The following is a 25,628-nucleotide window of genomic DNA, read 5'->3' on the forward strand; positions in this document are numbered from 1 at the left end:
ATTTCCTGCTTGGTGAAAAATGTGTTGATATCAAAGTCTGAGCAGAGACATCAATATAATTTCAGACTTGGCAAAGATGTTGTTGTTTTTTAATAAAAACTTTCTGCTTATCGTGAGAAATAACATGAGAAGTTTTCTGTCCGTCACCATCTTTGCTAGTTCGGAGCGGTTTGGAGTAGGAAGTGACCATATTTGGATGAGGTAGGGGAGGAGCCAGCGGTGGATCTGACCGATCTAATTGGAAACCTGACGATACTACATCCCGCCTACCGATAGCTGTAACCTGACTGCACCACAGGTCTGTCAATCAAACAGACACGCCCCCCAAAAACAGGTCTTTTTTAATCTTCTTTTCTAATGAATGAGGGATTATTTTCAGATGGACCTCCAGAAAACTAATAAGAAGGAGTGACTTTAGCTAACAACACCGAGATAACTGATGGACACATTTTATTCACTTTGGATTTGATGAGAGAAGTTGAATGGGAGTCTATGGAGCTGGAGGCTTTTTGGAGCCGACCTCTAGTGGCACTCGGTGGTATTGCAGCTTAAGACACTTCTGCATCGGAACCATTTTACAGATCTGAAGCTACGAACACTTTTCTAAACAGTCTACGTCAGGAACACCTGCAGCACTGCGGAGGATATCAACAGGTCAAACCTGCAGCTCTGTGGCTCTTGTCTCTGATTCCAGCTTTAACTGTGATATTTTCTCTCATATCAAGTCGGCTTTGACATGTAAAATGAGTCCCACATTACATCTGTAAATGGAACCGTTCAGTCTGTGTTGTGAGTCCACATCGCTGTTTTCCTTCTGTTCACACTTGTTGTACTTCCTGGATGAATAAAGATGAACGGGGAGCAGCTCTGTGAAAGTCCTGGAGTCATGTCTCCCATTTAAAGGTCAGAGCCCGTGCTGACGGATTGGCTGACCAAAGAGTCAGACAGACAGACCTGCCACTCAGACGCTCCTCTGCTTTCTCCTCATCAACTCATCTTTTACTTTTCTCTCTCCCTAAACTTTTATCTTTGTTTTTTTTCACTTGCCCTAATTTCTTTGACCGCTTCAGTCTGATTTTAGTCTCATCTCCTGTCCACACACTCTCTCTCTCTCTGCCAAGCACCAGCTCCGTGGCTCCGCTCATATCATTGTCACCACCAGCGCTTGCATGTGATTGACAGTCTCCCCGTGTGCTTCCGTGCACATACGCGCACGAGCGCACACTCGGCCAATCGATGTGCACAACTGAATACGCAGCTATCGATTTCAGTTCAGGGAGCTGGCGGAGTCACACATCCAGAGACATCGAACAACAGATGATCCCTGTTCACATGAAACAGCATGGAGCGGCGGTAACCTTACCTCTTCACCATCTGAGGGTTGTACAGATAGATCTTCATAAAGTGCTTCTCCTTGTCGTGGTAACCGTAGAACGGCCTGCAGGACACGACCAACACATAAACCCGGATCAGCCATCACGTGGATTTCCCACATTAGTTTTTATGAATCTCAGCTCAGTTGTGTTGGTAAGAGCGGACGAGCCACTTACATGCCAGAGACAAGCACCGCCTTGAAGACGTGCTGGACGCTGGAGGCGGGGTTTCCCATGGCAACGTTGAGAGCCCTGTCGATGCTGAAGGCCACCTGCCGCAGGTGGCGCTCCGGCTGCAACCCGTGGCCATCGTACGGTACGTAGATGTACGGGAACACGCCATGGAGGTGGAGACATGTCTTCTGGCCTGTAACACAACATCAACAACAACAGCAACAATTAAACGGCAGGCTTAACAAATGTATAATATTTACCACCCAGGTTGATTGGTGTTTAAAACCTGACGATACTACGTCCCGCCCACCGATAGCTGTAACCTGACTGCACCACAGGCCTGTCAATCAAACAGACACGCCCCCCAAAAGCAGGTATTTTTTAATCTTCTTTTCTAATGAATGAGGGATTATTTTCAGATGGACCTCCAGAAAACTAATAAGAAGGAGTGACTTTAGCTAACAACACCGAGACAACTGATGGACACATTTTATTCACTTTGGATTTGATGAGAGAAGTTAAATGGGAGTCTATGGAGCCGGAGGCTTTTTGGAACCGACCTCTAGTGGCACTCGCTGGTATTGCAGCTGAAGACACTTCTGGATCGGAAAAAATTTTCAGACCAGAAGCTACAAACTATTTTATATCCAGTCTGTGGTCACCACATCCAAACAGGTTCCCACGACCACCAATGCAACAGGGTCATATGAATCAACCCACTCTATTCAAACACATTTCCCAGCATGCAACGGGACAGTCCTGGTTGGTCACACACATAAGCTGCACAGCTGTAGCCTTCGACGTGACTCCTTCTACAGAGACTATTAAACCTCCTGACAGGCTGTGATTGAGATGGATGGAGTGTGCTGACTGTCCAGTAACTGTTTTTTTCCCACGTGCACTTTGTGACCAATCACTGCGAGGCAGCACAGATGGATGAGTGCGACAAAAAGCCTGTAATGTGTGTGATTTGTGACGGACGTGCACGCAGCTTGAAGCTAAATAACTCCACAAAAACACAGAGGAGAGGAGGCGCGAGGTGGGCGGAGCCGAGAGAAGAGTGGATGAGGTGAGGCGAGGTCAGACGGTGCAGACATACAATATTCATAACAGAGCCGGTGTGATGTCACTGAGACTGAGCTGCTGAAGTCATCCGAGGTGAGCTGTGCTGCAGACTCAATCAGACACGTTACATAACGGATGATAACAGCAGCGCCCGAATGAGGACGTCAAAGGCAGAAGGTGACGAGGTTCACCCACATCTGAGCTCCTCACTCTCCGCTTATCTCAGCAGTGACAGGCGGACAGACAGACAGGCGGACACAGGACGAGGCAGCAGTGAGCAGCACCCCCCCCCCCCCCACACACACACACACACACAGCTTCGCGACGCTGCATGTGACGCGACGCTGAAGTCCCTCCGGCCCATTGTTGAGATTGTTGGACGCAAAGTGGAGCCTCCAAAGGAGGGAGAACAAATTCCCAGCATCTTCCTGCACACACGTGACCTCTTCCAGAGAGGAAGAAGGGAGGCTGAGGCACGATGGCACGAGGTGCTGGAAGTCAATGAGCTCCACCGAGCGCCTGCTGTAAGCTTGAATCACACATCTCGTGTATGTCAGCGCTCTAGAGAACACAAGAGCAGAGGGGAACTTTCTGTTTGTTTTGTTATTGTGAGCATAAACGCTCAGCCATAAATAATGAAGGCCAAAGTAATCACTCGAGGTTATGTTATGTATTGATAACGGATTGTAAGATGTTTAATGGTTCCAGCTTCTCCAATGTGAGGATTCACTCTCAGCTGAATATCTGTAGTTTATCTGAGATCAGTCCCAGCAGGACACTCACCTTCTGCCAACGTTTTTTTTTTGCATATCCCACTGTCAGCTCGTTTAGCTCTGAAGGATCAGAGTCATTGATGTGTTTACTGTTACAATCATAAGACTTTCGTGTTTTCTGTTAAGGTGATCACAGCTGCAACAATCAGTGGCTTTATCATCTAATTTATGGACAGAACATTTTGTACTTAACACAAGCAAACAATGTGACAATCAAATTACTGTCAAAGTCGCTTTAAAGCAGAAATGCAATATTATAACAATATTGTTCATTTATGCTGACCAGATAAGGCTTTCTCAATTAATCAATGAAATAATCAGCAAAATAATGGAAAATGAAAGTTGTGGTAGTCCTCTTCTCCATGATAGTAGCTCGGCCGCACTGACTGTCGCTCACAGCTGGAGTTTTCTTAATTTGGCTGGTATTGGTGTTCTCAGGCCCTCTGAAGGGCGGACCAATCAGATCGATGCTCAGAGCAAATTGCAATACATTCAGTGCAGAATAAACGATCAGCTGGCGTTTATTTAAAAATAAAATTGAATATGCTGTACTCAGGAAAACACGTAATCAACACATAATTATTAAATGCAAATATTTCCATTAAATATTTCCTCATTTTGAAAGAGCTCCGGTTGTTCTGAAAAAAAAATTAAAATGATATGTCCATATTTTAAGCTGATGAATGGAAGTAGGACAGAAATGCAGTTTTTGGCCTTGAAATGAAAAGTTTAATCAAAACAGCAAGATAATCCCTGATGGAAACGGGGAAGAGGAACTGGTGAGATTGTTGGAAAAATTACTCCGAGGCTGGATTCAAAATCAAACATATCAACATATCGGACATGTATTCTCGCAAGAAGGAGCAAATACCTGCACCCTCAAAGAGAGGTGTCCAGCAGTGCTCCCAGATCTCCTCCGTAGGGCAGCTTTTATACAGTGTGACAAACAGTTGACAGTCACCCCCATTCCCTTTGTATCTGCTTTCGTATGGTAATACAGAGTTGGTTGTAGGTCACAAGATAAGGACACAGGGGAGTCGTCAATTAGATGCAGAAAGTAAAACAACAAAGGAATCACTTGCAAATAAGAGATAAACCCAAAGAGACTTTTCAGAGCCACAATGCAAACAAGAGGAAGAGACAAATATGTTTTTTCCATCAGAGATGCAGACAGACTGATCAGTAAGTCTCTGTCTAGTCTAGTCTGCAGTGTGTGTGTGTCTCCGCTGGACATGGCCAAGGTGTGTGTGTCTTCAACGAGCCACACAAAGACCAGCAGCTGTGAGAGAGCGGCGAGGCTGGCATATGTCTGCCAGTCCTCAGCTCAGCCTGCCCAGTCAACCTGGAATCTCTCTCTCTCTCTCTCACACACACACACACACACACACACACACACACACACACACACACACACACACACACACACACACACACACACACACACACACACACACACACACACACACACACACACACACACAGACAGACAGACAGACACACAGACACACAGACACAGGACAAGCAGCCAATGCTGGCTTCTGCTGCAGTTGCTAGGCAACGGCGCCCGGCAAAGCAAAAAAGCCCCTGACGGACAGCGGGAGAGATAAACAAGTGATTCTTTCCACCCAGCTGGTCAGACAGAGAGACAGAGGGCGAGTGTCTGAGAGCAGGATGGGATGAAACAGAGAAGAGAAGCAGAACCACCATCACAACCAGAACCAACCTCCTGGACCTCATGGTTCCTTTTTCTCCTGATAAAACACAACAGCTACGGTTCTCCATCTCACAGACCACTAGAGCTGCTCTCTTATTTATTTAGTTTTTGTTTAGTGATGTAAATGTAAAAGAAGAAAAAAAGATGTGAATCTTCAAATCTGTCAAAAACCCAACAATATACATTAAAAAGAGAAAAGCAGTGACACCGTAACACACCTCTTTACTTTAGCCTTTAAAATGCATATTGCTTTATTTTATATTTTTTTTAATGCATTTTATCTGTTCTTATGGATTTTATTTCTTTTATATTTTTAAATGTTCCTTTATATGTAAAACACTGCATGCAATTTTCGTGCTGTAAAATGATTTGAGCTGCATTTTTTTTCTATGAAATCTGTTATATGAATAAAGTTTATCATTATTATCATAATTATTTGAGAAGCTGAGAAATGTTTGTCTTGAAAGTTCAATCCAGTTATGAAAACTGCTGCTGACCTATGGAGTGGTAATTCATGACTCCGCTCGTCATTTTGACTGCAGTCTGGGGGATTTGTGAATGAGCGCTGCAGGGAGGGAGGGGCAGTACCAGCTTACCTCTGGGGGCGGAGCATCAGCGGGTCAGTAAGGCAGTCAGCCAGCAGCTTAGTTATAATACCAGCCAGTCAGAGAGTCTATCAGACGGCATGTCAGCCACTTAGACAGCTCTGAGCCTGTTGCTGGCCATGCTGGGCCGCACACAGGAAAAGATAAAAGTATGAATAGCAACGCTAAAAGAATGTTAAAAAGCTTGGCTGGTGCCTAGCTGCCTGACTTCATATATAAAGACTATAAACATACACGTATAAAAGTACCAGGATGTTCTACTACATCTGGTCGTATTCTGCAGTCTTGCAGGTCAGCATGAATCTCTGGATGTTCTGACCCACAATCCTTTGCAGAGGAAGAGACATCACATCTACTGAGACAGTTGGTGGCGCTGAAGCTCCGCCCACAAAAGGGTCAAAGTTCAAGGCTCATGTTTATGATGACTTCGTGTGTCATCCATACGACATGCAACAGCAGATACTTTTTAAGGTGAGCTGCAGTGCTGAAAGTAAAAAGAAATGTGGAGCACCGGGATCCTTCAGGGCGTCACTGACTAAATGTTCTCCGAACTATAAAACAACCATTATATGTTTTGTGAAAGCCGTTTGTAGTCGAGCTGTAAACACGACATGTTTCTATCAGAAGCTCGGACACACAGTTTGAAGGTTCGGTTTCAGTTTGAAAGTGGAACTTTTTGTGGGAAAAACAGTCCAAAATGGATATTTTACAATCTGTTGGTGCTGAAGGACAAACAGGTGAACTTCCTGCTCTGCTGCAGGTCAAATATTCAAATGTACAGAGACGATTAGTTTGAGCAGTAAATCACATCCGTTGTTACAAACATCACAAAATCCATGAAGGACTTCTGTTCACGCTGGGGACAGGTGAGTTCTTTCAGGAACACACTTCTGCTTACACACACACACACACACACACACACACACACACACACACACACACACACACACACACACACACACACACACACACACAGAGACACAGAGACACACAGAGAGAGACACACACTGACACACACACACAGACACGCAATGAAAAGGCAGTAATCATATTCAAAACGTGCTATTTGGTGCTCAAGGTTAAAAACCCACTTCCACTTGGAAGTAAAGTGCATAGTGTTGATTTTGTTTCTTCTTCACTCCCCATTACGGTAATCAGACAGACAGCTGCCGTCGGGGGGGCTGGAGGAAGATGTCATAAAAGCAGCGCTGGTATTAATTAAAAACGGAGAGCGGTGAGAAATGGAGGACTGAATACTCCCACCGCCTGCAGACGAAATGTCAGAACAGCAGAAGATGTGCTGACGACATCTGTGATGATGGCGGCAGGAGAAGAGGAACTGTCCATCAGAACGTCAATCAACGTGCACCGAAACTCAGATTTAAAGATGAACCCAAACTCTAATGAGCACTTCAGCTTAATGCCAACATGGTCATGGAAATGTACAAACTGGGGCGACGTGAGGGCACACTGGGAAAACACACACACACACACACACACACACACACACACACACACACACACACACACACACACACACACACACACACACACACACACACACACACACACACAGGCAGAGTCAGTCTCCGGCTCACTGAGCATCCTAGCAGAACACCAAACCGAGATAGAGAGGGAGATGAGGTGAGGAGGAGGCGGAGGAAGAGGCGGAGATGGAGGAGGAGGAGACGGAGGAGGTGGGGGGAAGAGGAGGAGGTAGAGGAGGAGACGGAGAAGGAAGAGGAAGAAGAAGAGGAGAAGGAGGATGAGGAAGAGGAGGCGGAGGATGAGACGGCAGAGGACAAGGAAGAGGAAGAGGTGGAGACGGAGGAGGACGAGGAGAAGGAGGCGGAGGAGGACAAAGAGGAGGAAGAGGAGGATGAGACGGAGGAGGAGGAGGAGGAGGAGTAGGAGGAGGAAGAGGCTGAATGATGCTGACTGCTGCCAGGGGGGCCAAACCATGTCTGGGCTGCAAAGTGTTTCCAGGTTTCACAAAACTAAATGTAATCGTGGTTTTAAGATTTGTTGTGACTCCGCTGACAAACAGACATTTGGTGTAATGGTGAGCTTCCAGCAGATGAAGACGCACTAATGCAGGTTGATTATGACCACTGCAGTGACTCCTCATGGACCACAGCTACATTTAGAGATGCCAAACCCAATATGCTCTTCCAGGAACAATTCTTGCTCAGATATTGGCGGCGGTCTGGGAAACACAAGCCTGCACAGACAAACACAAACAGCCGCCACCAACTGCTGCTGTGTTTCTGTGTAAATAAGGTCCAGGAATTACTGTTCTGCAGGACAAAAGCAGCCAATCCATGGCTCCTCTGCCAGCGTGGCTGCGCTGGCACCCGTCGTCACGTTCACTGGCACCGGTCTGATGGTTGAATTGCAGGCGCTGTGCAGTTATATCGCTGCATGACGGTGGGCGGAGTCACAAATGTTAGTGGAGTAAAGCTCCCACATTAACATGCCTGAAGTGTGCCTTTGTAGAAGTTCACTGAGGAACAGGGAAATGTCAGTCAGACATGCAGGCAAACACAGGTGTGTGTGTATGTGTGTGTGTGTGTGTGTGTGTGTGTGTGTGTGTGTGTCTGTTTGTCGGATGAGGAAAGCAATAAGACTGCAATAAGAGGAAGAGGATAAACAGAGGAGGGTGACGACCCTCAAATCACAGTTTCCTTATGGATTCACTCCCATCATCGGCTGCTTAATGAACTGCTGGAGAGGACGGAGGGGAAAGAGGAGGGGTCGGAGGGGAGGGAGGGGACGAAGAGGACGGAGGAGGAGTCGGAGGGGATATAAGAGGCGAGTTTATAACGGGCGAGTTTATAACGGGCGAGTTTGTAACAGGCGAGTTTGTAACTGGTGAGTTTATAACGGGCGAGTTTATAACTGGGGAGTTTGTAACGGGGAGTTTGTAACGGGCGAGTTTGTAACGGGCGAGTTTATAACGGGCGAATTTATAACGGGGAGTTTGTAACGGGCGAGTTTATAACGGGCGAGTTTATAACGGGCGAGTTTGTAACTGGCGAGTTTATAACGGGCGAGTTTATAACTGGTGAGTTTATAACTGGTGAGTTTATAACGGGCGAGTTTGTAACGGGCGAGATTATAACTGGTGAGTTTATAACGGGCGAGTTTGTAACGGGCGAGTTTATAACGGGCGAGTTTATAACGGGCGAGTTTGTAACGGGCGAGTTTGTAACTGGTGAGTTTATAACGGGCGAGTTTGTAACGGGCGAGTTTGTAACTGGTGAGTTTGTAACTGGTGAGTTTATAACGGGCGAGTTTGTAACGGGCGAGATTATAACTGGTGAGTTTATAACGGGCGAGTTTGTAACGGGCGAGTTTATAACGGGCGAGTTTATAACGGGCGAGTTTGTAATGGGCGAGTTTATAACGGGCGAGTTTGTAACGGGCGAGTTTGTAACTGGTGAATTTATAACGGGCGAGTTTATAACTGGTGAGTTTATAACGGGCGAGTTTGTAACGGGCGAGTTTATAACGGGCGAGTTTGTAATGGGCGAGTTTATAACGGGCGAGTTTATAACGGGCGAGTTTGTAACGGGCGAGTTTATAACGGGCGAGTTTGTAACGGGCGAGTTTGTAACTGGTGAGTTTATAACGGGCGAGTTTATAACTGGTGAGTTTATAACGGGCGAGTTTGTAACGGGCGAGTTTATAACTGGTGAGTTTATAACGGGCGAGTTTGTAACGGGCGAGTTTATAACTGGTGAGTTTATAACGGGCGAGTTTGTAACGGGCGAGTTTATAACTGGTGAGTTTGTAACGGGTGAGTTTGTAACGGGCGAGTTTATAACTGGTGAGTTTGTAACGGGTGAGTTTGTAACTGGCGAGTTTATAACGGGCGAGTTTATAACGGGCGAGTTTATAACGGGCGAGTTTGTAACGGGTGAGTTTGTAACGGGTCATGCATTTCAACAAGGCAACAGGATGTAGCTATGATTCAGTCCCGGTGTCGGTCCATCACAGCGCCTGAGAAAACGCTGGTGATGGACGAGCAGGTGAATTCCAACCCGTCCGTTGTCCCGCTGACCCAGTTTCATGACGGGGAACAGAACCAGCTCCTTATTTCTCCTAAATGACCGCTTTGTAGCCGCTACGGACGACACGAGGGATGCGAATGGAACCACAAAGAAGATGGGAAAGAAGAGGAAGAAGACAGGAATTCTCTGCCGGACACAAATGAAAGAAATGAAAGATCTGCCTGGAAGGTGCTTCAACCAACCCAACAAACTGGAAATGACAGTCCCACCAAACCAGACCAGAATCCCTTTGTATGACCTTCTCTTCTCCCACACAAGTCTCTCTACAAAGGTGAAATCTCTTTAGTGGACTGCTCTCTTCTTTCTACTCGTCTCCCATCCATTTCCTGCCCACTTCACCTGTCACTCAAACACAGCTGGCTGAGCTCAGTCCTGTCGGCGCTGGAAGGATCCTTTGGTAAATGTCACCTCTACCTCTTTCCTATTTATAATAACGCTTTGCATTTGATTCAGTCATTGTGTCCACCAAAGGGAAATAAACAGCTCTGCTGCATCGACATATTTTATATTTTAAAATGCATCGTTTTTCCAGACAGGGTGTGGAATATAAAATCAGATGCTGGTGGCCTTCGGGTTTAAATCCTGATCGTACTCTAGGAAGGAGGCGGTGGTCAGTAGGGTCGGCCTGCCCTCACTGAACACATGTTGACTGTTGCTGTGTTCCCGGTGTCGTACCAGTGTCCCAGGTGTTGTACTTGTGTTCCAGGTGTCGTACTTGTGTTCCCGGTGTCGTACTTGTGTTCCAGGTGTCGTACTTGTGTTCCCAGGTGTCGTACTTGTGTTCCCAGGTGTCGTACTTGTGTCCCCGGTGTCGTACTTGTGTTCCAGGTGTCGTACTTGTGTTCCCGGTGTCGTACTTGTGTACACAGTACACATCACAGTACAATAACACTGTTGACTGTGTTTCTTGGTTTCTTGCTTGTATATTATATGTATATTATATATATAGATATATACTGTACCGTATGTATTGTACTGTATATATACTGTATGTACTGTGCATTTTATATTTTATATTTATATTTTTTATTTTATTGCTTTTCTATTATATTATTCTATTCTATTATTATTTTATTCTATTGTTTCTATTATTGCTCCTGTATGTATGCTGTTGTGGCGAAAAAAATTTCCCCTCGGGGATTAATAAAGTATATACCTACCTACCTACCTACCTACTTGTGTTCCAGGTGTCGTACTAGTGTTCCCGGTGTCGTACTTGTGTTCCAGGTGTCGTACTAGTGTTCCCGGTGTCGTACTAGTGTTCCAGGTGTCGTACTTGTGTTCCCGGTGTCGTACTTGTGTTCCAGGTGTCGTACTTGTGTTCCCGGTGTCGTACTAGTGTTCCCGGTGTCGTACTAGTGTTCCCGGTGTCGTACTAGTGTTCCCAGGTGTCGTACTTGTGTTCCAGGTGTCGTACTTGTGTTCCAGGTGTCGTACTTGTGTTCCAGGTGTCGTACTTGTGTTCCAGGTGTCGTACTTGTGTTCCAGGTGTCATACTTGTGTTGCAGGTGTTGTGCTTGTGTTCCAGATGTTCTACCAGTACCAGGATGAAGCACTCAGAACGCTCCAAAACTCTGTAAATCTCTGGACACTTTCCACCCTAAACCGTCGCCATCTTGTCTCTGTCGAGGAAGGGGCGGGGCCACCGACGTAAAGGATTTTCAAATTAAAAGCGTGTGAGGAAGCTGCAGTTGTTTCTGAACGCAAAGTGTTTCTTTTCCACTGCTGCTGCTGGACAGAAGAATCAGTGTGTTTATTGAGAGTTAAACAGAGGACACAAAAACACTCTGAATTCTGGGTAAAATAATTAAAGCTGCAGATATTTTGGAGGGGGCAGCACAGTGGTGCAGCGGTTAGCACGGTAACCTTACAGCAAAAAGGTTCCAGGTTCGAATCCAGGCCTTTCTGTGCGGAGTTTGCATCTTCTCTCAGTTCTACTCGGTACTCCGGCTTCCTCCCACCATCCAAAAACATGAACCTCAGGTTAATTGGTGGTTCTACAAATGGCCCTGAGGTGTGAATGAGAGCGTGAACGGTCTTTGTTTCCATCTGTCTGTAAGTGTTGTCCCTGTGATGGACTGGTGACCTGTCCAGGTGAACCCCGCCTTCACCGAAAGTGAGCTGGGATAGGCTCCAGCCCCCCGTGACCCTGTTCAGGATAAAGCAGGTATAGATGACGGATGGACGGATATTTTGGAGGGTGATGTGTTCACATGATGACGTCATTCCCTGTCAGTGCAGAACAGCAGTGATTAAAACAACACCACTCGGTTAACATTACTGCTCTACACAGTAAGAGTAAGGTACTGAAAGGAATGATGTCATTTAAAACAGCACGTGTTAAATTGAGAAAAATACCACTTTCTGTTAAAAAAAAAAAACCCAACCTGTATTATTTAAATTTGTAACCAAGTGTCTTAAAATAAGAGCTCCAATATTAAATCAGGACAACTTAAACTTCAGAGTCTTCCCCCATTTTGTAGGAGACGCTGTCACATCTTCATCAAGTAATCTGTCATTTGGGCCGACAGACGGCGCGCTGCGTCTCTGGGGGGAATGTAAGACGAGGACGGTGGATCCGAGAGACGTACACGAGAAGATAAAGTAGGAACGCGGGTGCAGCTCGTCCAATGAAGGGATCTGCCAACTGTCTGAGGACGGAGAGGTCCGAGCTGAGCTGGTCCACACCAGCTCTACTGTTACCAAGGTTACTATTCATCCTGTGACTCGGATGTTCACCACCTGAGGTCTGCGTACACACACGCACACACACACACACACACACACACACACACACACACACACACACACACACACACACACACACACACAGCTGACTGCTGGAAGGAGGTGCGGGACACTGTGACAGACAAATGGAAATGTAGGAGGCTGTCAACAATCTCCCACTGAGTAAAAACCCCGTCTCCATGCACCAAAGTGCATCACTCCCAGTAATCACAGTGGGGAGAGTGTGTGTGTGTGTGTGTGTGTGTGTGTGTGTGTGTGTGTGTGTGTGTGTGTGTGTGTGTGTGTGTGTGTGTACTAGTGAGACATGACCTGCATGAATAACAGAGTGCTGTCTAATAAAAGGAGGCATACGTATATCAGAGCACTTCTAGCAAGGCAGCTCAAACCATCGACAAGATGATGAGACCAGTAAGAATCTCAGGACCAGAAGTTGATGTCGTTCTGTTTAACACAAACACCTGCCAAATAAAACAGCACAAAAATGGAGCTGAATAAAGATACTGGACAAAAATCTCACTTGTAGAGTGAGAACCAACGGTGACCCCATCTGTTGGTTGGAGTTCGGAGCGGTTTGGAGCAGGAAGTGACCATATTTGGACGAGCTGGGGGAGGAGCCAGCAGTGAATCTGACCAATCTGATTGGAAACCTGACGATACTACGTCCCGCCCACCGATAGCTGTAACCTGACTGCACCACACGCCTGTCAATCAAACAGACACGCCCCCAAAAACAGGTCTTTTTGAATCTTCTTTTCTAATGAATCAGGGATTATTTTCAGATGGACCTCCAGAAAACTAATAAGAAGGAGTGACTTTAGCTAACAACACCGAGATAACTGATGGACACATTTTATTCACTTTGGATTTGATGAGAGAAGTTGAATGGGAGTCTATGGGAGGCTTTTTGGAGCCGACCTCTAGTGGCACTCACTGGTATTGCAGCTGAAGACATTTCTGCATCGGAACCATTTTACAGATCTGAAGCTACGAACTCTTTTACATCCAGTCTGTGATAAGAACGCGTTGTCACCTGTCTGAAACACCTCAGTGATGACAGTGGTCTACTTGTACTGTGGCGGCAACCCCTTCCACCTCAGCATCCAGCTGTAGACGGTTGGCCCATGATGGACGTTACCGTGGTTACTTGAGTGTTTTGAGGAGTGATGAGATCAGAAATAAATATACACATATTTTACATTCATCCAACTGGCTAACTGAATATTATATAACATAGAGAATAAAACATCTTTTAGCTCAGCGTATCAGGTTTGAAATGATTGGAATAATGCTCCAAAATATAAAAGCATATACATAAAGCAAATTTTGGATATTATAAATAACAATTTGGGAAGAATATTTGCAATAAAAGGACACAAGTATCAGTTTCAATTTAATATGTATCTGCTGATTTAACCTTTCCACTGCTTAACAACTGCCAAAGTGCTTTTGAGCAAGCTGCTCCAGGGCTGGTCAGCAGCCCGCAGTAGAAGCCTGTGGTTGTGAGGGAATCAGTTCGGTGCTGAGAAACAGCAAACATGCTCAGTCAACTTTCCAGGGATAAAAGATAAAATATCAGATGCTGTCAAAGAGATCAAAGCCTTCGTGTCTCCGTTCACCTGAGCAGGAGTCAGAGGAAGGGCAGCAGAGATATGAATCACTCCCATCGCTGCAGAGTCGGGGAGAACAAGGAGAAGAGGAAGGTTTCTCTGGGACTCAAGAGATTCCCTGTGGACTCGCAACCAAACTCTACACAACACCGTGTACTTTAACAAAGTGCTGATACCCGTTCAGGCCGCGTGTTCATGTCTGCTCCGTCCTCATCGCACGGCAAACTGGAAAAAACTCAAACCAAGACAATAAAAGAAAGCTGAAACAGTTGTTGCATAGTGGAGGTAAACAAAGATATGACGGGACTCTCAAAAAAATACCAGAGACTGGCTGCATCCTTTGGTGGATGATTGGAATTCCTCTATCACTGTATGGATGCTGCCAAAAGTCTGCCATTAATAACAATCTGTATGCGTGTTTATTTCCTTAATTAATCATCAGAATGATTATTAAAAATACTCCATTATGAATCTATGCATGGAGGCTGGTCTGGTCCATCATTGACTGTCACTGAGCAGCAAAAGAGTTTCATTCATGACATCATTCATTCAGAGAAATGGCTGTGTGATAGTTGGAGGGAAGCTGCCATAAAATGCTGAAATGTCTGAAATATAATTTATTTTAAAAGCATTTAAAACTGCTGCTACATTTGGACGGAAACAGCCAGAGAGAAGAGAGAAAGAAAGCAGAAGGTCTGGAGAGCCACGGAAACAATTAAGATTCAGGCACAATGTGGACAGAAAGAGACAAACTGAGACAAGGAAGAGGGTCTGGAGCAGAGGAGGTGGAGGAGGAGGAGGAGATCAGAGAACAGCAGTCCGTCCTCCAGGAGCGCATTTACAGGAAGAACCCTGTGAACTGGGACACTTTATTCCCACATAACCTCAGCTGAACTTCCTGGGGGGTGGAGGGAGGGGGGGAGAGGTCTGTTTGGCCAGATCACGATGCATAAATATGGGCAGCATCACATCAGCGTAGGCCATGTAGGCCAAGCACAGCCTGAGGACACGGGGGAGGAGGGCCAGGAGAGGAGGAGCACACACTGATGGAGGCCTTATGCAAAGCACACGGAGCAGGAGGAGGGAGGAGAAGGAGGAGGAGAAGAGGCAGCACCATGGGTGAGGAGGAGGAGAGAGGGGAGGTAGCACCATGGGTGAGGAGGAGGAGGAGGAGGGAGGAGAGGTAGCACCATGGGTGAGGAGAGAGGGTAGGTAGCACCATGGGTGAGGAGGAGAGAGGAGTGCAGATGGGGTAGAAAAGAGGCTGAGAGGAGGTGAAGTGAGAAACATGCTGTTAACAGGACTGATATGAAATCCTCCTCCGATCCAAAGAAGAACTCAGAGGAGGCGTCTCATCTGTTTTGAAGCCAGTCATGTAAATAACATCAAAAGACATTCGTGGTCACTGAGAATGAAAACAGGCCTGAAAGGGACCAAAGAAACATCAGTATCAGTGTGATGTTCAGCATTGTTTCCATTTGCACAGGAATAGTGGAGCCGACAGGAAGTGATGCGAGAGGACGGATGACACGGTGACATAAAGATCCTCAACCACGTTAAAATGACGTTTCTTCATGGTGACAATACATACAATCTGGAGCGATCTTCTATTTTTCACTATTCTCACTGTAGATCCAAATAGACGTTTCCGGGTCTGAAAAGTGAGGCCAATGCAGAAGGTGCTTTAAGATGAAATACCACCGAGGGCCACTAGGGGCTGACTCCAGAAAACCTCCTGACCAAATACAACCCCATTGAAAAAGCATCATCTTCTTTAGTGAAATACTAAATCAATAAATTGTTTCCACACATCATTATGACGTCGTCATCTAACTCCTCTCCTTCAGATCAGTGTTCTGGTGGTCCTTTAAAAGTTATTAGACCTATTTTGGGGGGGGGCGGGCCAGGTTTGATTGACATGCCTGTGGTGCAGCCATGTTCCCGGTGCTCTCCGTCCAAATGTCACTTCTGCCTCCAAAATACCAACGTGGCAGATTCAAGGCTTCAAAAATGGCCATTTACAAAATATTAAGTGAGGTAGGTCGATCTTGAGATTTTAATTTTGAAAGCAACGAAGCAAATCAAAGATGAACAGAATCATTTAAAAGTTTGGTAAAATGGCCACTAAAAATGTCTATTTCCTGCAAAACGTGAATCCGATACTGATCTCGTCTGATAACGGTCTAAGAGAACAGCTGGTTGTGTTCAGCTCAGCAGGAACGCTCAACACACGAATACTGAAGTCTGGACGGAGTGAACTTTGAACTTCTCCCACAAAAGAACCGTCCAGTTCACTTGCTGCTCCTCAGCTCCTCACTAATGAGTCATGCTCAGGCATGCTGTGTGAGGGGCTCCCCATTAACAGGAGGTGCAGGGCAGAGAGGGATTTAAAGGGGGAGAAGAGCTCCGAGAGGAGGAGGAGGGCCGCGAGGAGAACAGAGAGGAGGGCAGAGAGGAGGACAGGACAGAGAGGAGGACAGAGAGGAGGACAGGACAGAGAGGAGGGCAGAGAGGAGGACCGTGAGGAGGGCAGAGAAGTGGACACAGAGGAGGACAGAGAGGAGGACAGAGAGTAGGGCAGAGAGGAGGGCAGAGAGGAGGGCCGACAGGAGGACAGAGAGGAGGGCAGAGAGGACGAACGAGAGGAGGACAGAGAGGAGGACCATGAGGAGAACTGAGAGGAGGACTGTAAGGAGGACCGCGAGGAGAACCAAGAGGAGGACAGAGGGGAGGTGCTGACGGGCGACAGCTAAGGCCAAACCAGCTCCAGTTGTAAACACATCCTCTCTGTGTGCTATGCAGCAGTTCTCCCGTGGAGGCAGTCCAGGACAATATGAGGGCAGGAGAGAGCGACGGGGAGGAGGGAGGAGGAGGAGGAAGAGGAAGGACGGAGAACAGAGATGACAAGAAACATTGATGTGATTCAGGCAGAGAAAGTGAAAACCCTCGAAACTAGAACAACACGTCGAGGAAAACAAAAGAATGTGGAGGACAGGAGGAGGAGGAGGAGGAGAAGGAGGAAGGCAGGATGAGTGAAGGCTGAGTACAGCAGAGGATGAGAGAGGCAGAGGGGAGATCCTCAGGGTGCCTGCAGCTACTGACAAACATACACACAGTCTGTGCAGTGACTTTATGGTGCTATCTAACATTACCTTTAGTTTCCAAAATATCACAAATTTGACAGATCATGTCGGGACAGGCCTGTGGTGCAGTCAGGTTAAATCTATCGGTGGGCGGGACGTAGTTTCGTGAGGTTTCCAATCAGATCGGTCAGATCCACCGCTGGCTCCTCCCCCAGCTCGTCCAAATATGGTCACCTCCTGCTCCAAACCGCTCCGAACTAGCAAAGATGGTGACGGACAGAATCTGAACTGGAGGATTCATAACGTTCACAAACCAACGATGACGTCACTGCTGCTGGTTGATGACATCACTGCTGGTTGATGACAATCAACCATGGAGTAAATATCCAAGCATTCAAACACATGTTGAACTCTTCCTCTAAGTGTGACAGTCAGTCTTTGAATCAATAAACAGCAGATGCTCAGCAGCTACTCTGATGACAGACGGGAGGGCAGAAGATGCTGTTACGCAACAACTCTTCTCCCCTCGTTAGAGGAACAACTGGATGTGTTAGTTAGAATATCCTGCGTCTCCCTTTCACGCATCCTCACTGAACGTAGAAGCTGCAGAAGATTCACATCAGTGGGACAGAAGTTCTAACATGGAGGAGGAGGAAGAAGAAAACTGGATGTGGAAGTGAACGCTGACTTGAGATCTCCATTTCAGAGAAATCTCGAGCCCCAAACATCAGAGGAGAACTGAACAGAGCCTGGCGATTGCCACGGCGCTGGAGGATGCCGTGTGTGTGTGTGTGTGTGTGTGTGTGTGTGTGTGTGTGTGTGTGTGTGTGTGTGTGTGTGTGTGTGTGTGTGTGTGTGTCTGGACCAGCTCACTGATCGGGGGGAGGGGGGGTGGGGGCAATCTCTCACCAGACAACACGGAGATTTCCAAGCACCGCATGCCCTCCTTTTCTCAGCTCGGGAGAAATTTGATATTCACGGCGCGTCCCACTCTCCGCCACACATCACGAGGAGCGGCGACGGCAGCTTCGGCTGCTGCATTGGAGGAGCACGACTCCCTTCTCCTCGGCACCCTCCCCTCTCCTTTCTCCTCCCCTCCATTACCACTCGCTCAATAAAACACGGAGAGCCGCGAAGACGCACACGCGCACACGCGTGACGAGATTACGGTCGGAGAAGAGGGAGCGGGACCGAACAGGAGCGAGCCGGTCCAGACGGCCGCCGGAGGAATGGAACGTTCCGGTTCTGATATCAGGCGTCTCCTCACGGACGAGACGCTCGTCAGACCCTCGACAACCAGGCTGCCATCTAGGAGCTCAGTCACACACATATGTACATACAAGCTGTGCTATTTTTAGTGCTGGGTTTCCAGAGTGCACCCCCCCCCTTTTTTTTTTCTTTTTTAAATAAGCCTGCCCTCACACTGACTGTACACTGCTATGGAATTAAACATTTATCAAAAAAAAAAAAAAAAAAAAAAAAAAAAAGCCTTCGGTTGCTGCTGCAGCTGAAAAACGAGTGCTGGATGTTGGTGTTGGGCTTTTCTTCAGGAATGTGGACTTTGCACAGGTGAAGAAACGTTCTGACTTTAAGCAAATATGCTCAGCAGCTAAAAGCCTGCAAGAGCCGTCTGGTGAAATCAAGAGCTTATAGAAGAACAGAGCAGATTTGTTGAATTTGCCTCCACCATCAAAAGAACTGACTGGAGTCAGCAGAGGCCTTAAAGAGACCCTTCAGGGACCAGTCGTGGCCCCTAGTTCATATCGCCGGGCTGAGAGCAGTAGGAATATAAATCTTAGCAGCAGCCTCTAAGGATTCGTTCACACTGCAGGCAAATCTGATTTTTTTTTTTTTTTTTTTCTCAGATCAGATCTTCAGGACCGACTGTCCGCACTGTTATTCGCAAGCGAGCAGATCCGATTTGTCGTGTCCCGAAGTCGCCATCTGCATGTGTTGCCGTGGTAACGACGCACGCGCAGCTACGCTGGCGACGTGACTTTCCGACACGGAAACCGCCCGGCACGGAAGCGCCAGCAGACAAGTTTTATTTCAGCTTCCGTTGGTTGGAGTTTTATTATCGCTGTCCTCTACAGCGTGAAAAGCGCCTCTCGCCGGTCGCTCTGCTGGCGGCAGCGTAGATTCAGCTCACGCCGCCTCTCTGGAGATGACGTCATCGCCGTGTGTCGCAGATCTGAGCCCGCAGAGCGTCCGGACTGACATGTTTGTTCAGTAAAATATATTAATTTTCAACGTATTGTTGGCCCTCCATCCAGATTCATTTGCGGCCGCTCACAGTGAAGACTTTGGAACCAGCGGTAGGTAGAAATCCCGGGAATCACTGCACAACCACACATTCATTAATCAGAAAGCTTGTGAGCTGAAGCATTGATGTTTTTCCTGGAATCACAGGAGGCTCCGCCCTGACCTGCAGATACAGCCAATGAAACGGAGGAAAACCTCATCGCTTTGTTTGGCTTCACACACACACACACACACACACACACACACACACACACACACACACACACACACACACACACACACACACACACACACACACACACACGTGCGCGCTCACTCACACACACACACACACACACACACACACACACACACACACACACACACACACACACACACACACCTCATTAATATCCATGCTGAATGGCACAGCAGGGCAGGTTCAAAGCCCCCCTCCCCTCCCCCCCAGCCCCCCAGCAGTGATTCAAGCTTTCCTCAGAATGCCAAATTCTTTCATTCTTTTTCAACAAGGTCTTAATCTGCCTTGAAACACTGCAGAGTTCTCCTGCAGCAGTGCCAGCAGCCCCTAAGGAACATGGAGTGGGAAGTCTCCCAGTCTGCCCTCCCCCTCCTCCTCCTCCTTCCCCTCTCCCCCCCACACACACACCTCCCACCTCTGAGGGGACAATGGTGCATGAGGAGAGAGGAAGAGCCTCTGAGCGGAGGACCTGAAGTGACCCGACACCACGTGCCAACACGGGCCTCTCTCTCTTCAGACCACACAGAGACACATCACACAAACCTGCTCTGGAAAACACAAAGTTTAAAACCGTCTGCACCAGCAAACATGTTCACACAGCAGAGTCAAAGACAGATACTCAAGATACTTCCTGTCTCTCCTCCCTCTTCAATGGAAATCTATCTCATCGTGGAGAGGAACTAAATCACATTACCTCACTGGCCATCTGCTATGCAGCTACAAAAGAACAACAACAACACGAGAGCAACAACGGCGAGGCCGCGCACCGTCACAACCTGCATTATGAAACACTCGGGGCTGGTGCTGCATTTCTAATCCCATTTAAAGACCAGCTGGTTATGACATGTCTGCACCAGTCAGACCCGCACAGAGGAAAACCCAGCGAGATGCACACGAGGAAGTCCTTCCGCAGAAGTGCTGGTTGTTCACAGCAAACTCTGGTCTTTGGAATGAACTCAGAGTTCAAATCAACTCTATTTGCTTGTACACGTGAGACCATCGAATTCACTCTTAAACAGGGTGAAAGTCACTCTTTTCATGAGTGAACCTGAACTCTTTGGGAGTTTAAACACTTCTCCCATGAGGAGTAAAAATCTACTTTGACCTCCAGTTGTTTTCACGGTGTTACAGTCGACACTTATGGATTGAACAACTTCATCACACAATGAAGGTTTCAGGTAGAAATGACTACAAAATAAAAACATACAATAACTGAGGCATGCTGGGAAATGCTAATACGGCAACAACGCCGCCAGGAGTAGTGCTGAACCATGTTCCTCAACACCAGCGAATGAACACTGAAATATTAGTGAAAGAGGATCTCTGAACACAAGCTGCAGTTTAACTCCCCCCCCAAAAAAATCAAACTCTTTTATTTTATATTTCACTCCAGAAATGAGCTGTGTTGTCTTTAAAATAGCTGCGAATGAGCTCATCTCTTCCATTGGAACAATCCTGATGTGTTAATGATTTATGGTCAGGGCTGTCCAACAGGTGTGTGTTCTGTATGTGAGGGGTCAGGAGCTTATTCTACTGCTGCAGTAGTGTCCTTGAGCAAGACACTGACTTACAGCTGAGCAGGTGTTTGAGCTCCCTGTGGAGGAGCGCAGATTGAGGAGGATTTCTCTTTTGTGGGATCGATGCAGCACTGCAAAAAGAACATTTAGGGTCATGCCTGCACAAAAAAAAAAGCTTCCGACAGAGGGGGGAAAAAAAAAAAAAAAGACATCCGACAGCTCAGACGTTAATGTAGAGTCACCTGTCCCATCGGACTCGGTGGGACTGGAGGTGACAGGGACGGGGAAGCTTTGGGGACGAGGATTGCTGCAGTGTCAGGCCCGTGCCCTCGACAGTGACACCTTCGGATACCTACGAGGAGCCGGAGGGAGCTATAAAAGCCATCAATCAGATCGGCTGGGCCGCCAGCAGCAGCAGCAGCAGCAGCAGCAGCAGCAGCAAGGACACCGAGGCAACTGCTGTACACTCACAGCTCCTTCAAGACACGACAAAATCATCGGCACCTCCCAGGTAGTCAGAGCTGGCTGCAACTACTCTGACTGTCCTAATCCAAACTTCACGGTTGAAACAGAAAAATGTGTGAAGGACAACAACTATATGGGAAATTCAGCTCCATTAAACAACAGTAAAGGTTAAACTAAGCGTCAATCAGCAGTGAGGTCATCAACCATCAGTGATGCCACCGTTGGTTGGATCTGACCGATCTGATTGTAAACCTGACGATACTACTTCCCGCCCACCGATAGCTGTAACCTGACTGCACCACAGGCCTGTCAATCAAACAGACACGCCCCCAAAAACAGGTCTTTTTGAATCTTCTTTTCTAATGAATGAGGGATTATTTTCAGATGGATCTCCAGAAAACTAATAAGAAGGAGTGACTTTAGCTAACAACACCAAGATAACTGATGGACACATTTTATTCACTTTGGATTTGATGAGAGAAGTTGAATGGGAGTCTATGGGAGGCTTTTTGGAGCCAACCTCTAGTGGCAGTCGCTGGTATTGCAGCTGAAGACACTTCTGCATCGGAACCATTTTTCAGACCTGAAGCTACGAACACTTTTATATCCAGTCAACAGGTGAAACTGAAAGGAGGGGCTGTCAATCAGCAGTTAGCTGTGTGTGTCACAACCACAGGCTGTTGATGTGTGAACAAGATGACAACATTAGGTTGTCACTCCTAAAAAAAAAAAAAAAAGAAGAATATTTGGTCAGCTGACTGTTTGACTCCTCACCAGATTTAGTTCTTTGTGTACTTTTGTTGTGTGCTGAATGAAAGAAAGAAAACAATCCAATCTGCTATTTTACCTATGTTGTTCACTGTTCAGCTCTGAACAAAAACAACCTGAAACCAGCAGCTTAATGTAGGTGTAGATTTAATTTAGGTGGTTGTTGCTTGCTCCTGCAGCTTCACTATATAACCTCGGTTATATAGTGGACGACCATTACATGACAAGCCTCGAGTTACATGAAGAATACTTTCAATTGTTTGCACTGCTGCAGATTCAAATCCTTTGATAAGATGCCAAGCGTGATTTATACTGTAACAGTGATGGATCAGCTGTTTGAATGAGTTCAGATAAATCAGTGTTGTGAGTTAGGCCACGTGCAGCACTGCAGCATTCAGAGAAAGACAAAGAGACCGTGCACACCTGGAATTAAGGTCCGATCTGATTGGCCCTGCAGCAGAACTGTACAGAAAGCAGGCGCGATTTACCTGTAAAGTATCTGTTTCGTGATTTAAAGCACAGGCTGTACCTGACGGTTACATCAGACCCGGAGCTGTTAACGAGCTGCCGTCCACTCAGCAGCACACCGGAGCAGTGAAATAATCTGACCTGAACCGATCAGGTCCTGACTAGTCAGGTTGTGAATTACAAAGCCACCGAACTGTGTTCAGACACGTACAAACGTAACAATACTCCATACATTTCTAACAGGCAGGACATTATCATGAGGATGTCTTATTTTGTAAAATACCCGTTACCTGAACTCTTGTACTCCTGTTTCTGTTCGTGGTCTTGTGCTCGTTTACTTGTGTATTATCGTGTCCATTTGCATAAAGAGCAGGGAAGTGATATCTGATCACAAGTGGTCAGTCAAGATCCTGTCCTGCTGTCTTAAAGCTGGCCTCTGATAGCACCAGGTGTGCACATAGTAAAAGCCCCCCCCGTATTCATATGTGATTCTCATGGGCCTGTTTACTTACTAAAGCTCTTCACTGTGGCAGCAGTGGCTGTGCCTGGACAAGCCTCTGTGTCTGTGCACCAGAAAGGACACTGGAAGGCCTTTTCAGTGGAGACATGACAGAGATTGTGTTCCCAGCATCAGAGAGGTGTGATGGCTGCCGGCTGACTGGGACACCACTGGAGTCAACTGACAAACTCACAGAGGAAACTAATCCAGGATGATGTGCTCTGGCGAGTAGTGTCAGAACCTGAGTGGGTGAGTCAGCGTGGGGGCGACAACAATACAGTCAGAAGGCAAATGTCTACCAGGCTAAATAAATCACTTTCAACAGCTGTCAGCTGTTCAGGATTCATACATTAACAATAATATAAACCAGTCAGAAATGCAGCCGTTTTTCTGTCCCTGTGCTGTATGAGTCCGTGTGAGTATACCTGTGACCAAACATAAACCACCTCCTTTGTCCTCTGCACTTATAACATAGAGAGGATTAATAGATTTTTCATAGGAACAGAAGCTGTGTGTCCCTAAATCCTAAATCTTGTAAAACATTCCTTCATTCATTCAATGTTCAAAAAGCCCCTAAAAGAAGCTGGGCCTCCATCTGGAGCAGGAAACATCACAGGGAGAGGATTAGTGAGGAGCAGCGTTTGGGCTCTGTGATGCTCCTCCATCATCAACGCTCATACAAAACCTGTAGTACACGTCATGCAAACAAAACTGGGAAATCATGGAGGCAAAAGAAAGTCAGGTCAAATCCAGACATACCTTTGCAACATATAGTGATCTCACTCAATTATAAAGTAATTAGAGGTGATTGGAGCAGCGGTTCCAGGATGATAATTAAACCCAAGTAACCAACAGGAAGGGAAGAAAGTAAACAGTTCGGGGGACAAAGACCTTCTGCCTAATGAGCCAGGGTCCTTCTGAGGCAGCCTATTATCCTATTAATGGATCCGGGAGGAATTCCTTCAGAAGGTATTAAGGGTTCCCCTGGAGAGAGAGGGGCCGCCAGGGAGGAAGAGGCCCTCCATTTGTACCCCTCCCTGCACTTCGGTGCTTGCCCCCCCTCCCCCCTCCCTCATTCAGGTCAATTGGTCATGCACTTTCTCCTTCTCTGCTCCAACACACACCCAACAAACATTCGAGCGCACATCCCAGCCAGGAACCAAAACGGAGCGCGTCCTGCCGTCACGAGGCCCGGGGTTCTGCCAGCGCATCTGGGCCGAGCTTCACGGCTTCCAGGGTGGAGAACGAGGCCGTAAAGCCTCAAAAAGGCTGCAGCCGCCTCAACAGCAACTAGTGTGAAAAGAGCTGCCGGTTTAGAGCTACGGGAGGCTTTCAATGAAGCTGGTTATGAATGCAGCGATAGGATCACCAACGTAATTATCACAACAAAGGAATTCCTTTTTTTGTTTCCTCTCCTTGAGCTGCTCCAGAGATGGGCATGCATGTACAGTACGTGTGCGATAGAGGCAGGGCAGCCACTGCATGCTCACAAAGACAAGAGAGGAGGGGCGGGGGGGGGGGGGCAGGAAGCGTGGCATCAAATTACCGAGGGCTGATGGGTGGGAGTGTGTGTGGCTTAGGTCAGAGAAGGACAGGGAATATGAGGCCTGGGGCTGCAGCCAGAGCTACATGCTGCAGACGCCCTGGTGACCACTTACACCACGGTAAACACACTGATGAGATAAAAGCAGACACACATTAAGCAGAACCGCTCGTGGACGATGGTCCACAAAAAGACTCACCACAAAGGCAGAGGAGACGATGAAAAAGTGACTTATTGTGAGAAGGTGTGGCCTGTTGCTCGGCTACAGAGAGAGAAAGAGATCCGTCTCTGCTTCAATGTGTTCCAGATGGTGATGTCATTATATTTCTGGTAACTTCGCCACACAACACATAAACTGAGCAAATGTGCAGGACACCGACCACGGCACACAAACTCCAGGCAGGCGGTTTCATTACATTACTGCAACTTCTAAACAACACAAAGTCTGATTGGAACCACACGTACAGTACAGTACGACCGAGGAACAATGCCAACTACTGTGCTGCTGTACGTGTAAGAGCGCAATCAGAGAAAGCTTTTAATGCTCCAATGGGATTCTGGCTCCGGTTTAAATGCCACGTACTCAGGAATGTTAACCAATCGGAAGGATCAGAGGCGTATGCAGACTTTGAACGAGAGTGATGCCAAAATGC

The 25,628-nt window shown here is 47.0% G+C and overlaps 1 protein-coding gene across 4 annotated transcripts in view; it reads right to left on the bottom strand.

The window, feature by feature from the left end:
• Positions 1 to 25,628, bottom strand: part of rev3l (REV3 like, DNA directed polymerase zeta catalytic subunit) — a 68,600-nt gene that overhangs the window by 39,199 nt on the left and 3,773 nt on the right. For all 4 annotated transcript variants that reach the window (XM_069705789.1, XM_069705788.1, XM_069705787.1 and 1 more), the window contains exons 2-3: positions 1,551 to 1,740; positions 1,364 to 1,438 (exon numbers count right to left, since the gene is read on the bottom strand). In XM_069705789.1, the coding sequence (XP_069561890.1) occupies positions 1,364 to 1,438; positions 1,551 to 1,740 (265 nt within the window). The remainder of the gene's footprint in view (positions 1 to 1,363; positions 1,439 to 1,550; positions 1,741 to 25,628) is intronic.

The sequence above is a fragment of the Brachyistius frenatus genome, unplaced genomic scaffold (genome assembly GCF_029030835.1).
Source record: "Brachyistius frenatus isolate BFR_SWC_R1_liver_20210118 unplaced genomic scaffold, ASM2903083v1 Contig_59, whole genome shotgun sequence".
Classification (NCBI taxonomy): domain Eukaryota; kingdom Metazoa; phylum Chordata; class Actinopteri; family Embiotocidae; genus Brachyistius; species Brachyistius frenatus.